The following is a 13,807-nucleotide window of genomic DNA, read 5'->3' on the forward strand; positions in this document are numbered from 1 at the left end:
TGATAACGAACGGACATGGTTGTGTCCAATATGAATCTTCATAATTCAATACGTCGTGTGTTATAATGGACGAACTTAATGCACTCGTGTGAAATAAAGAAATGTTTTCTGAATTTTGGTGCCAGCAATTTTTCGTCGCTTTTGTGTGGACCTTCATTCTTAACTGTCATAATTTTTGTTGCCACTCCTGTCTCGTAAGTCTTCAATTAACACTTGATTTAATGGTAGATTTAAAGGGAATAACATTTTGACCCCCAGACAAGATGAGCGCAAAAAGAAAGAGCTATTCTCTCGAGTACAAGAAAGGAATCGTGGAGGACTCCCAGGGCAAGAATCTTATGGCTTTCTGCAAAGAGAAGAAGTTGGATCTCTGAATGGTCCAAACATGGCGAGCAGAGTATGATAACCTCAGTCAACAGGTGGACGAGGGAAATGTTAAGAAGCGCAAGTGTGGATCATGTCGGCAACAATTATTTCCTGAGCTGGAAGACATCATCTGTGAATGGATTGCTGACAGGAGAGCAAAGGCTTTGGTTGTGTGCAGGGCTGATATTCAAGCATTTGCCCTTGCAATGGCACCACAGTTAGAAATATCCCCAGAAGAATTCAAAGCTTCACAATACTGACTGGATGGCTTCCTTCAGCGATATGAACCGTCTAAGATCGACAACACTGTTCAAGCTGGAAGATACTGAAGTTATTAAACGTGCACTTGCATTCAAGTCCTTTGTTGATGGCATCAACTTTTGTAAATACCAACTGTCTAACCTCATTGCTATGGATGAAACTGTAGTGTTTATGGGCCAAGGATCTCAAACAACAATTAATCAGAGGGGTGCCTCATCAATCTACATTCCCTCCAGTGGTTACAAAAGTGCATGTGTTACCTGTATTTCTGGCAATTCGTCTGGATGGAAAGAAAGCCCCACCTCTAATCAGCATTAATGGCAATAAAGATAAGTTTGAATATGTTTCAGGCATTTATGTTCTTGAAACCGAAGAAGCCTGGTGCACACAAGCAGTTATAAGGAAGTGGTCTATTTGATGCTGCCACTTGTTTTGCGAGGTGGCCAAAGAGGTCTGCTGGTCTGGGATTCTGCCAGCACTCACTGCGCTAAAACCATGAAGAACTTCCTTGCAGAAAGTAGATCAAATAATGATTCCCGCAGGAATGACTGCCTATCTCCAGACTCTTGATATTGCTATAAACAAGCCATTCAAGGACCATTTGCACATGGAAATCAATGACTACATTGAAAATAGAATGGAGAGAAATCAGCGTGGAAACTTTGTGAAGCCTAGGCTGCAAGAGGTCATGACTTGGGTGAAGAATTCATGGGATAAAATCACTGACAGCTGTGTTGCCAATGCGCTACGAGCAGGCTACATGGACAAGATGTGCTCATTTAAGGAGAGCTCTATTGCTGAACATGAGAGATTGGGATCAATGGTTCTACAGGAGATACAGTCGCAAGAAATTCAAGCTGGAATTCAGGGTTTGGAGAGTTATGACGATGTTCCAGAAGAAGATGGCATGACTGTATTTGAATAAATGTAGATTTTTGTACATGAATAAATAAATATGGATTGTTGTACATGAGAAAAATAAGACATCCCCTGAAAATAAGCCCTAATATGTCTTTTGGAGCAAAAATTAATATAAGACCCGGTCTTATTTTCAGGGAAATACGGTATTTACATAATAATCTGTGGACTGAGACGTTGGCAGAGAAGTTTACACTTTGTGCAACTACAGTTAAGATGCCATGTGAACTGAAATTCGAGCCAGCCCAGTGGTAACTGAAATCTCTGCACAGCGGAGCCAAGCAAAGTGAGGACCACCAAACACACACACCATCGTCCAGGCACTTCTGAAACTTGCTATGGTACATGTTCTGGGGGGAAGGGAATAAAAGGAGTAACTTTTTTGTTTCCCAAAGGAAAGTATGAACTAAGTGAAAATGCAGGACAGTAGAGATAATAATAGAGGGGGAAATTATAAGCGCTGGCTATGAACCCACCGTGCCCATGACTGTGTCATCTCAGGCAACCGTCCCAGGCTCTGTGTGCCTCTGTGACGGGGGGAAGTAACAAGACCTATCTTATGGGGTTATAGTAAAAATTAGATGAATAATTTATGTAAAAGAATTAGAACAGTACGTAGGCACATTGTAAGTGCTTCTCGAACACTAGCTACTATTATTACTAAACGAAGAATAATTCCAAATGACCTGAGAAGAGTGTGTCCTCATGGAGAAAAGCCTTTCACATCTTCGTTATTCTCAATATCATTTTCTACTAGATTTACCTGCTATCTCTCTAAGAATATTGACAATTTTGTGACTGAGTTGACAGGGAATTGTTGGAGCAGTGGTGGAGGGAGAGACAACAATTGTCTCTCTGCCACCCCTAGTCCTGACCACATATAATAACATGAGTCCAGGAAGGGCTATTCTATCGTATTCTGGGCTCAGGAAGAGGCGAAAGAAGAAAGAAGGAAGAAGAGAATGGAGCACAGGAAAAAATGAGAGCAGGAAACCCTAGTAGATGAAGGAAGATGGGCTTTGGAGAGCACCATATCTAAACCAAGACAAAAACCTGACATTAAAGTCAAAAAGAAATATTTAGGAAGTTTTCATATCTCCTTTTGTCAAGAACCATCCTAAGTGGTGATGCAACCCTCATGCTGTACCTGATATAATATGTCACTCTTCTTAGAGAGGAGCCTGATTCAAAACTGAGGCCAATACATCTAATAACGAAGAAGATTACAAATAGGCATCTGTATTTTCTTAGGACTAAAATAGATAAAAATAACTCCTGGTTTTACAGATCACTGAATTTGCAATTACTTACATATTTCCAATATTCCCCAAATGGGGTCATTGACGAAATTGTTCTTTAAAAAAGTCATTCCCATCAAAGGAATCTACTTGAAATAGGTCGTCTTGTTTCCTTTATTAGTGAGCCAAAGATTTCTGCAAGGACAATTTAGTGCATCATTTGATTTTATCTACATCCGTTTTGTTGATCTTGGCTATAGTTAGAGTGAAACTTTCACCGATACTCACAAAGCAGCCACACTTTCCCGTTGGCAATTCAGCCACATGTTACCTAGGAGTTTTGCGGCAAAACCCAAGCTCAAGTTCCTCCCTGTCAGGTTAGGGGATCATCCCTCACCTCAGGTTAATTCCTCATGAACAACCTGAAAAACGACATGTCAAATCCTATCACCTACCTGCTCCTCTGCGTGGCTGAGTCATGGCCCAGCTGGCAAGGCCTTCTTTATCAAGTACAGGCCTTTATCCTCCTGAGGGCTGTGGCTCTGTGATCCAGCGGGTACCACAAGTCATGGTATCAGTCATATAGGTGAATTTTATGGCAGCATCAGAAAAATCTGACCTTCTGAAAGTTCTGTGTTTAGACAATCATTTGGCAGCACTCAGTTGAATGTCCGGGATACACTAAGCATTAGAGTTAAAAGGAGCCATTGCTGTCCTTGATATCATTTAACTGGTAACAATGTTGATGGCCAGAGAGGTTGCAATACTAGGTCTAAAAGCGCCTCTTCAGTCTCCCAGCCCAATGTTCTTTCCTGTTCATATCATATCTTTGTTTCTCTTTGCCATTTCCTTTTTTATTTCATGATATACTTAGATACATACACAAGTGCAATTTAATTTAATACATTCGACCAAGTATGCAACCTAAAGTGCATATCCATGTGTGACAAAGCATATGCACTTACTCCAAAATGCTCATTTTAAAATATTTTCAGGATATCCACATAAGCAAAAAACATTCTTAGCTAAACACAAGAGGCATAGAAATGATCTGAAACCCATGAGCTACCATATAAGAGAAGGAAGGGTCTTGTGAGATGTGGGGAAGTGCTGGGTAAGTTTTCCCCACAAGCAGTCAAGGGTCTGAACTGAAAACCCCCACTTTTCTTGCCTCGAGCTGGTTATTATGTGCTGTCTGTGCCATCTGGGTGCATCATAAGTGGCATCATAAGTGTGTGGTGATTTTGCAATTAACACATGGTAATTGTTCTCAAGAAGCCGAATGACAGTGAAAAAAAAAAAAAAAGAAATAAGGTCAAGTCTTAAAATGAAATATATCCTTACTCTTTCAAGTTGAGAAATTCAAATAAATTACTGTTATCTGACATGAGTGAGTGACTGTGGACTAAAGCAATGAGGTCACTTCCTACAGAGCCCAGCATGTACACACACTGCAAACATACACACAGGCAGACACATGTGCACTTGGAGAGCCACCTGCTAGGCTGGAAGCTCCAGCCCTGGCAGGGAGCCTGTGAACGACAGCCTAGGAGGGCAGCAGTGTGCGCTCTGCTAAGGGCCGTCAGTACTTTGCTCTCATTCACTGTTCTGTCCTCAGAATGTGCACCATTGTGTGGCATATACGTGCCCTGAGGTTTTCCTTTTTAGCATGAGGTTCAGATTGCCTAACTGGATCTAGTCCCTGACAGACCCTGGAATCTCACATATATGGGGTCAGTATCCTAGGACACTTCCAAGTGCCTGCATGTTCAGTTTTTTTCATCACGATGCTAGGACTTGGGTGATCCATGAGCTGATGACCAGATTCCACATGGAAATGTAAAATTTGAATTATTTTTTAAATTGCCTCACCTATTCCTTTCAGTTTGTCTGTAAAAACACACCTATAACTAATGAAGTTCTTGGCATGGACCTGCTTTTTCTGGACAGAATGATCAATCTCATACATAAAATATTTCTAACATGAAAAGATCTCCACTTCCTTTACTATATTCTTGTTTTATTAGACATCTAAGATCCCTAGACTAGACTGAAAACCTGAATGCACATAAGTAGCTGACAAAGATATTGGATTAGGAGTCAGGCATCTAAAAACGTATCTGTGTCGAGGCTCAGTTTCCTCATCTGTAGAGATAAGGCATTGGGTTAGATTTTTTTTTTTTTAATTACTATCTATTGGCTGCCTTAGATCCTTCATTGGCCATAGAAATGTTAGCCGAGTTCCTCTCCCTCAGTCTGTTTAAAACACAAGAGCAGAATACTGAATTACCCAGAGCTGTCCAGAAACACAGTTAGGGTCAGCAAACACACAGACGCCTGGGCTCTCAGAGATTGGCTGAGGATACAGCACCAATGGCGAAGTACAGAGACATGCTCCAAAACATCAAAACAATGCCTGCTATGAAAGGCCAACTGAATTCTTTCACAAAACACTGCACTACAAGGAATTTAATCTGAAAGCTAAATATTAATGGTACAATTATATTTTCCTCCCAAGAAGGGAGAGAAGAAGGAAAGGAAGAATGGAAAGAAGGGCAGAAGGAAGGAGGGAGGCAGGGAAAGGAGGGAAGGAAGAAAAGAAGGAAGGGATGGGGAAGGAAGGAGGGGAGGGAGAGGAGAGCAAGGAAAAAGGAAAAGGAGGGAGGAGGCGGGAAGGAAGCATGTAAGTGTGATTAAACTCTTTTCCCTCAGAGGAAAGAGGTATAATGACTAATAACTTAATAATGCCCCCATCAAATAAAAAGTTTCTCCACTATCAAAACATGCAAAATAGAATCTTCATCTTCACTTATCCAAGGAGACATCGTTTATTACCTTCAAAGTCCACATCTCCAACTAATTTTGTCTTTCCTGTCACTGGGTCGCGGACATAGTTGATACCCACATCAATTACAGCAGCACCGTCTTTAATCATGTCAGATGTAATCAACTTTGGAATACCTGAAAGCAAAACAGACTTGTAAAACACTCTAAAAAGCCTTAAACTTTGTCCTTGAATGTGAGTATAGCAAAGGTTTATACATCTAATGTTTCTGTTGTTATGGCTTTTAAAACTAAACAGCATACACTGTTCCTAAGGAAGAGGCCGACTGCGTTTGACAGTTTCTGGTCGAGAGAAGGACAAAGGAAGCACATGTAGGCTTCTGTGGATAAAATCCTGCCAAGATTCACGCTTTCAGCTTTGCTTGCCAGATTGCTCTAAATGGATACCTGTTTAAGCAGCATGTTTTTGTATTTCACCTACAAACAGCATGGGTAGATGATGGAGGTGAAACAGGCTCCTGTTGACATTTGGTGGAGTGGAATGGTGTGAAAACAACTTGGAAATTGGAGGCAGAGGAAAGGAGAGAAGGAGGAAGATTAAAAAATAAGGATGATAGTAATTCCCATTCCTTGGGGTTGTGGTAACTGTAAAGTGCCATACACATACTCCAAATATAAAATGCTATCTTGAGTGTTCTTTCTATTTTTTCTTGGTTTCTTTGATTAATTACATCTCTATATGTCTTGGAAAGGTGTAAGATATAAAATCTACTCACTACTTCTCCATTACAGTTTGAAAGACAGCTCTACAGATATTATATAACCATCTATTTTTCTATAACCTCTTATCAATTTTTATTTCAAGTACAAAAATATCGTCAACAGTTTTCCATATTTTTTAGCAGACTATCTGGAAACACTGCTTATATTCCAGAGGCTGGTCTAAAGAAGAATGATTAGAGCGAATCTAGAAGTCATGTTACATGGAGGAAGTGCTATCAAACTAGTTGGTTCAACTGTTTACTATCAATCTGTGCCACAGTGTAAAGCAACTGTATCACTGAACACACTGTTTAATTCAGCTAGCTTTAACTTTTCATAGCAAGCCTTTTTCAATGAAGGAAGCAGTATGTTGATTTACATTCTGGCACAGCTCCTTAGCTTGTTGTGGACCTATAACACAGAGTTCCCAGAAGGTACGAAACAATCACGGACTAGTTCTAGTCCACACATTGAATATCTCTGAAACAGAGGAACAGTTCAGTAAACTCAGGCTGCCTATTTCGGAAAAAAATACAACTAAAACAAAATCAAAACCCAATAATTGTGGTAGTGTCTTCAATATGTTAAACTGAATAGACAGCAGATTTATTCTGTATGTTTTTAGAAGGAATAATAAAGGAAGGAGGGAACAAAGGGAATAGATTTTAGCTCAACATTAAGAATATTTTAAGAATAAAATATGCCACAAAGAGAAACTTTATATTGTCGTTATTCCTCATTAGAAACAATTCACAATAGGATAAAGGAGGGATTGAATTGGGAAGGTTAGTGATGCCTTACAAGTCTATGATTTAAACATTGTTTCGTCTAGTCAAATTGGAAAAAACAAAGTTTTTTTCTTCCCTCAACTAATTCATTTCTGAACCCTTGCAGATTTCTGACCCCATAAAAGACCCTACTAAAGAAAGAAATAATACAAATTGTACTTAATGACTGAAATTACAATAAATGAACATACACAATCTCTATTTCAGATGTTAAATATTCTAAGTCATCCACATACAGTGTTGTCTTGTGAGGCAAATGATTGATGCATTTAGTTCCCAAAGTAAACAAATACAAGATATTTAAATTCTTATCACTTGATACCAGTGAAATGGCATTAAAAACTATTTAAATATTTGGTGAAGAAAAGACATATACATACCATTTAGATGTGGAGTCAGAAAAAAAATTTTTTTTGGTAAAAATTGATAATGAACAGTGATTTCATGTGAACATTTCATGAGCGTCATGTTTTTTTGTGTAAGATAATTCCATGAAAATGTATTCTTATATAACTTGAAGGCTCAAATGTTGCACGTGAGAACCAAAAACATCCACACCCACATAGCTTACTGTGTACATTAATATGACTTTCCTATTCCACTGTCTTCAACGACATGACTTGATTATTCCAGGAACCTTTTGCTCAGAAAGATAAAAGTTGCAAGTAATTTTATTGTCTTAGGAATTTACAGAAAAACTCACTTTAATTGACATCAAACTGTTTGCCTTTTCAGTAGATGGTATCAAATGATTATCTGTTCTTGAGGACTCTTAGAAAACCTTGCATCAAAAACCTCTCCTTGTTGTATTTACCACTCCTAAACTTCTATATTATGATCCTTACCCACTCGTAACCAAGGCTCTGCATTGAAAGACTTGCCTTAAAACACACCAGAACATCTATTAAATATCTAAACTTTGCTTCTACACCTCAACGTGCTACTAAAGTAATGTGGCACTCTGGGGGGCAAAAAATCCTGATTTGTGGAATTTGATGATTTGTGTGGTCTGAATACTTCTATGATGGCTGACTTCAAGCTACCAAGGTGACATCACTGAACATGGAAGGAGATGCTCAGAATCCACCTTCGCAGGCTGCTAGGCGCTCGCTCCAGCATACCACTGCTGCTGAGGGGCTGTCAAGGTGGTGTCCTCCATGCTTCTTTAACAATAAACTCAGATTTCTCGTCAGGGGATTGTTTGGGTGATATTTGGGAGGAGCCAGTATTCAGCAATACTGGGGATCTATGAAGATCTAATCCACAAGTTCCCTTGTTCACGATCCAAGACCAAGAGTGGCTCTGTGGCCTCTTGAACCTCTTGCTGGGATAGGAAGCTGTTGGTCTCTCAGATTCAGCTTGAATATGAACTGATTTCTTTGCATTACAGCTCCCCAAATGCTAAGTTTATTTTGTCTTTTATGAATAAGGAACCCTTTTTAGCAATCCTTTGATTATACAATCAACTTAAAAAACTTTTATCCTTGGTGGAAATCAGTCTTACTTCGTACAACAATGTGTCTCTGTCCTTGTGATTTTTTGTTGTATCTCTATAAGGGAAAAGTTCACAGGAAGGGAATGGGGGTGAGCTGGATAAACCCATTTTTCAAACTGACCCTGAGGACTGAGAGGTTCAGTGTCTTTTCAACTTTGGAAAATCCTATGGGAAAACTTTGCCTCAGGCCACTTAGTCAAAGTTTGTGAGAACTTTCCTCAGTCTTGTCTGTTTTTATTATTATTATTTTTTTTCTGTGAAATCCTCCAATCTTTTCTATCTGCTGGGAACTGAAAATTAATCAGGTTTGCAGCTAGAGACGGGTCAGAAATTGTGGGGAGGGGCATGCTGAGGCACAAGGTACACAAGCCGTCCTTTTAACTGACTAGTCCTAGACTCTCCTGGATTTGCTTTTGTCTAAACCTAAAACCACGCTCCCTCTGACGTAGACTCCTGTTTCTTACATGTATTTATACCATATCCCAAATTCTTATATTTACTTTTCTAAATAGCATCATTTCACCAAGGATAATTTAGAATTATAATAGCCATTCTGAGGAAATTTTGATATGTCAAAGTGTTCATTTGAGCTATTCTTTAGAACATAAAGGAATAAACTGCCAAATATTCAATGGTCTGCATTTTTTAATGTTTTTGAGGCAGTATCCAAAGGTATTCAGATTCTAAAATTGTTACCTTAAAAGATGTCTCGGCCAAGGCAAAAAAAAAAAGGGGGGGGGTGAAAAACTAAAAATGATCTTTTAGATTCCTCCAAATCTCAGCACAAATCTAATAACCTTTATATTATTATTCCTCTTCCTCCAGCCTATAGTTTTCCATTTCCTTCTGACTTGTTCCTTTTTCCTCCTGGCTGGCCAGAAACCTCCAAAGAACAATTACTTCATAAAGTTAAATCTCCTTTGGAACAGGGAAAACCATTTAGGTTTTAAGATCCAGTCTTGTTCTGAGCTGAAAACCAGTGTTAAGATTTTTCCAAAACTTAGAAAGATAAAATTTGCAGAGGAATTAGGCATAGTTTTTAGAACATATAATCCAGCACTCCCAAAGATGTATCAAATAGTACATATGTTCCGATGCAAAGAATTAGAAGGAAAGGTAGAATCAGAGACCCCAAATTGTATAAGAAATCAGAGGGATTTAGAAAAGCTGTATATATTTGACAAGGTCTTTTGGAAACTATCCCCAAAAATCATTCCTGTGAACACAGATTGGACTCTGATTCAGTCCCAAATCCACAGAAAGGCTCCATCCATTGGAGAATTCAGAGACAGGCTCTTTAATACCTTTAGAGAGCATTCAGAAGTAACTCCTGATACAGATATAGCGAGCTCTCTGCTAACTTTCTGTGACATCTTAAGCCTGAAATAGAAGACTTAATACCCAAGAAAAGCTAAATGGGAAATTGCCCCATTGCCAGACCTGCAGCATTTTGCTAAACATTTTGAAAGAGCCTAAGAATAAAAATTTAATAAGACTTGGAATAAATGTATGACCTTATAGATAAAACAATTAGGTACTCCCAATTGTTAAATATGAAGAGAATCACTTGGTAAAGACATTTTTAGATACTGTGAACAGAAAGAATATTGGCCACCACCCCCCCACCCCCCAAAAAAAAAGCACCTAAAGAAAGTGCACAAGGCACTTTGTTCTGTGAGGAAGAGGAGAAGGTGGAATCAAATGTCTAGTCTCCCGTTTTTACCCTGAAATTCACAAGGAGAAATTTCTCACAATGTGAAAGACAAACTTTTGCTTGATCTGGGCATTACTTAGCCTTAAAATCCGAGATTCTTACTCAGCATCTCCCTTGGAGTAAACAAACTACTCAGGTGATGGGTGTCTAATAACCCCTCAGATATTCTGCATATCCTGACCGAGAGCAGAGGTGCAGTCTTTCCTCCTCTGTGACACCACACCTGCTAATGTAAGAGGGAGAGATGTACCCTGAACATGGAATTGCCAGCAGATTCCTTGCTAGCTTGATGGTCTCTTTCCTAAAATCCCTGAAGACTCCCTATTCACGACATCACAGCTAATTTGCATAGTGACTTAGACGTACTGGTACCTGTAGGACTAAATCAAGCCTAAATCGGAGCTCTCAAAGAGGTGCTAGAGCTTTTGTGGGTAACACTGTTATATCAGCTGGGTTAATGAGCGGAACCCATCAAGATTCAGATTACCCTCTTTAAACCTCTATCTAAACTTACATAATACTCAAAATACAAGTTAAAGAAAGACTAAAACTAACAGAGAATGGACTGATTCTTACAACATTCATCCTCTTAGTTAAAAATCTCAATAAGTGAAGATATAGATTCATTCAGAATTTTAGGGCCATAAATTGAGTATTCATGTTTTGGTTCCCTATACTAAGTAGCATACTCTAATTCTATTTTATTTTTATGTCTCCTGAGGCTCTATGTTTTAGTTTTAGATCTGTATTTTATTTTCTTTAGTGCCCCTATGGATCATATTAATCACTACTCACCTGCCTTTTTCTGGAAATATCAACCGTATCCCTACTGGGCTGTTATGCCCAGGAGTTTACTAAGGCACCCTTATACTTTTCACAAGTCCTCAAAGAGGACCTAAAGAATTTGAAATTTCTCTATAATTCTACTCTGACCATTCAGATGAGGAATTTGGGGCAGAATATATACTTCATAAGCTAGGAATCAGAAGCTGAACTTGAAATTTCTAACAGTTCAAAGTACTTTTATATTATGCTGGTCCATCAGCAGATATATTCCCGATGTACTAGGTAATACAAAATACAGTAAGTACAACAAACTAGCTACATTTTACAGAAACATTTGCAAACTCCGACCTTCATATTTAGTAGTTTTCAAAACTCTCATAATAGTTGTCTAAGATCTCGATAAAACATATCAACTCTATATCCTGGGATATTCAGTAACATGAAATTTAATTGTTACATGCTTATAATATCATCATTAAAAATTCAAGCTGGTAAATATTATACACTAAAGCCCAAGGCAGGTTTATGAAGGTAGGCTTCTATTCTTCTCCCCAAGACAATTAATCCATCCATGAATTTATTTCTGTCAGAAGAAAAAGGCCTATTATTAATGTAGATTTTCAGCAATAATTGGGATAATTATTTTAGGGTGAACTATTTTCACCAGGAAATTTAGTAAAAAGATTTCTGATTCATCTAAGATTTCTCTGCTGTGGCTGAAAATCTCTTTGATGGATAAGCAGACTAACCAAAGGCTGATCTATACAGATTCACACTACTTCAAAGGTTATGGCTTTCTTATTAGGTGACACAAATCTGTTCTTTTGTGATTCCTTATATGACAATTGTGAAATTCATCACCAATGCTGTCTTAGCAAAATGTACTGAATAAACATCATGTTTTATAAACAATACCAATACCTAAAGCACAGAGTGGGCATGATTCTACATCCTAGGAACTAAGTTTACCCTGATAGGAAGGGATGACCAATACCCTTTGAGCAAGTGTGAGGCTAAGTCTTTATTTTTATCGATTAGAACCCCAACGGGGTATTTTCATGTGCCTATTTGTCAATTTCCAAATTGAGTTGACATGAATTAAAAAAAAATAATCCTTTCCCAATGAATCCTCCTATCACAGTCATCTTTAAGGTTTTATGAAGTGTCTCAGTCAAGGCATCCTGATAAAAGGAAGCACCATATTTACACGTAAATTTAATTAGTAGAGTTCAAAGGGCTATGCAAACATTATCTAATTAAACTTCACAACAGTTCAGTGAAGCAAGAGAAGGCTGACCCATTATCCTCATTCACAGAAGAGAGATTTTGAGGTGTGAGAGGCTAAATGATTTCTTAGTTTCACAATGATGAGTCAGAGGTAAGGCTGGGAACAAAACCAGTACTGTTCAGATACAAAAGTAACACCACAAAAATGCTTATTCAGGTAGATCGTCCTTCAATGGAAGTTGTCCTACTACATAAATTACAAGAGTAATTACAATGGAATTTACATGAATGCATATGTTTCTTTCCAGAACAGAAATTTTTTCTTCAGCATTATTTGTTTTGGAGACAGTAAGGTGTCAGCTCAATGCATCCTAAACAGAAGCTACATTAGTAACTCTTCAAAGATATTAATAGAAAAGTCAATTAACATTGGGGGGTGTACTAGAGATGTTTAAGGATACAATGGTTTGCATAATTGGTCACCAAATAACTGAAATGTTTTTAGAATTAAATCAGATTTACAAAACCCAAATTTCAAGCATAAATACCTGACTTTAACATGTTTAAAGGACTTCAGAATTTGCTCCCCTACAATATGTCTCTTTGGCATAAGGATTATTTTAGGCTGGTTATTTTTTTAAGAAACAGCAGGCATAGAAGCTCTAAAAACTGAGAAGTTACCATTTTGTAAGAGACACTTAAATGCACAAGGGAAATCTCCATTTGGAAGGGTGTCTCCCTTACTCTACCCGGAGGAGGGGGATGATTCAATCTCTAGAAACTTATCAATGGAGAAGGCAAAGATTTAAATATTTGGTCAAAATATAGTGCTTTTATTTTAACTTTTTAAATGGGCACTTGTTCTGTAGATTTTAAAAATTTGATGTGTTCGTAGTGATGTCCTCTTTTTCACTCCCGATTTTAGAAATTTCATGCTCCCCTTTTCTCTTTGTCAGTTTAGGTAAAGATGTTTTTCAATTTTGTGGATCTTTTCAAAAGGCCAATTTTTGGTGTTCTTTATCATCTCTATTGTTTTTCTATTCTCTATTTCTTTCATGTATGCTGTAATATTTATTATTTCCTTCCTTCTGCTTCCTTTGAGTATGGCCAGCTCTTGCCTTTCTAGTGTTTCAAGTCAGAAGGTTGGGTTATTGATTTGGTACCTTTCTTCTTTTTTAAATATAGACATTACAGCTGTAATTTTCTAAGCACTATCTTAACTGCATTCCATAACTTATGTTATGTTTTCATTTTCATTTAGTTTAAAGTATTTGCTAAACTTCCTGTGATTTCTTTTTTGACCCATTGGTTATGTAGGAGTGTGTTGCTTAATTTCCACACATTTATGAATTTCCCAAACTTATCTGTTATTGCTTTCTAATTTCATTTCATTATGGTTGGAGAACATACTTTGTATGATCGCAATCCTTTAAAATTTATTGAGGTTTGTTCCATGGCCTAACATATC

General features: G+C 37.9%; 1 protein-coding gene across 3 annotated transcripts in view; it reads right to left on the reverse strand.

Annotated features, from left to right (window-relative positions):
- Positions 1 to 13,807, reverse strand: part of MTHFD2L (methylenetetrahydrofolate dehydrogenase (NADP+ dependent) 2 like) — a 97,366-nt gene that overhangs the window by 13,719 nt on the left and 69,840 nt on the right. For all 3 annotated transcript variants that reach the window (XM_019720739.2, XM_074324454.1, XM_019720747.2), the window contains one exon: positions 5,619 to 5,744. In XM_019720739.2, the coding sequence (XP_019576298.2) occupies positions 5,619 to 5,744 (126 nt within the window). The remainder of the gene's footprint in view (positions 1 to 5,618; positions 5,745 to 13,807) is intronic.

This window comes from Rhinolophus sinicus, linkage group LG02 (assembly GCF_036562045.2).
Source record: "Rhinolophus sinicus isolate RSC01 linkage group LG02, ASM3656204v1, whole genome shotgun sequence".
Classification (NCBI taxonomy): Eukaryota; Metazoa; Chordata; class Mammalia; order Chiroptera; family Rhinolophidae; genus Rhinolophus; species Rhinolophus sinicus.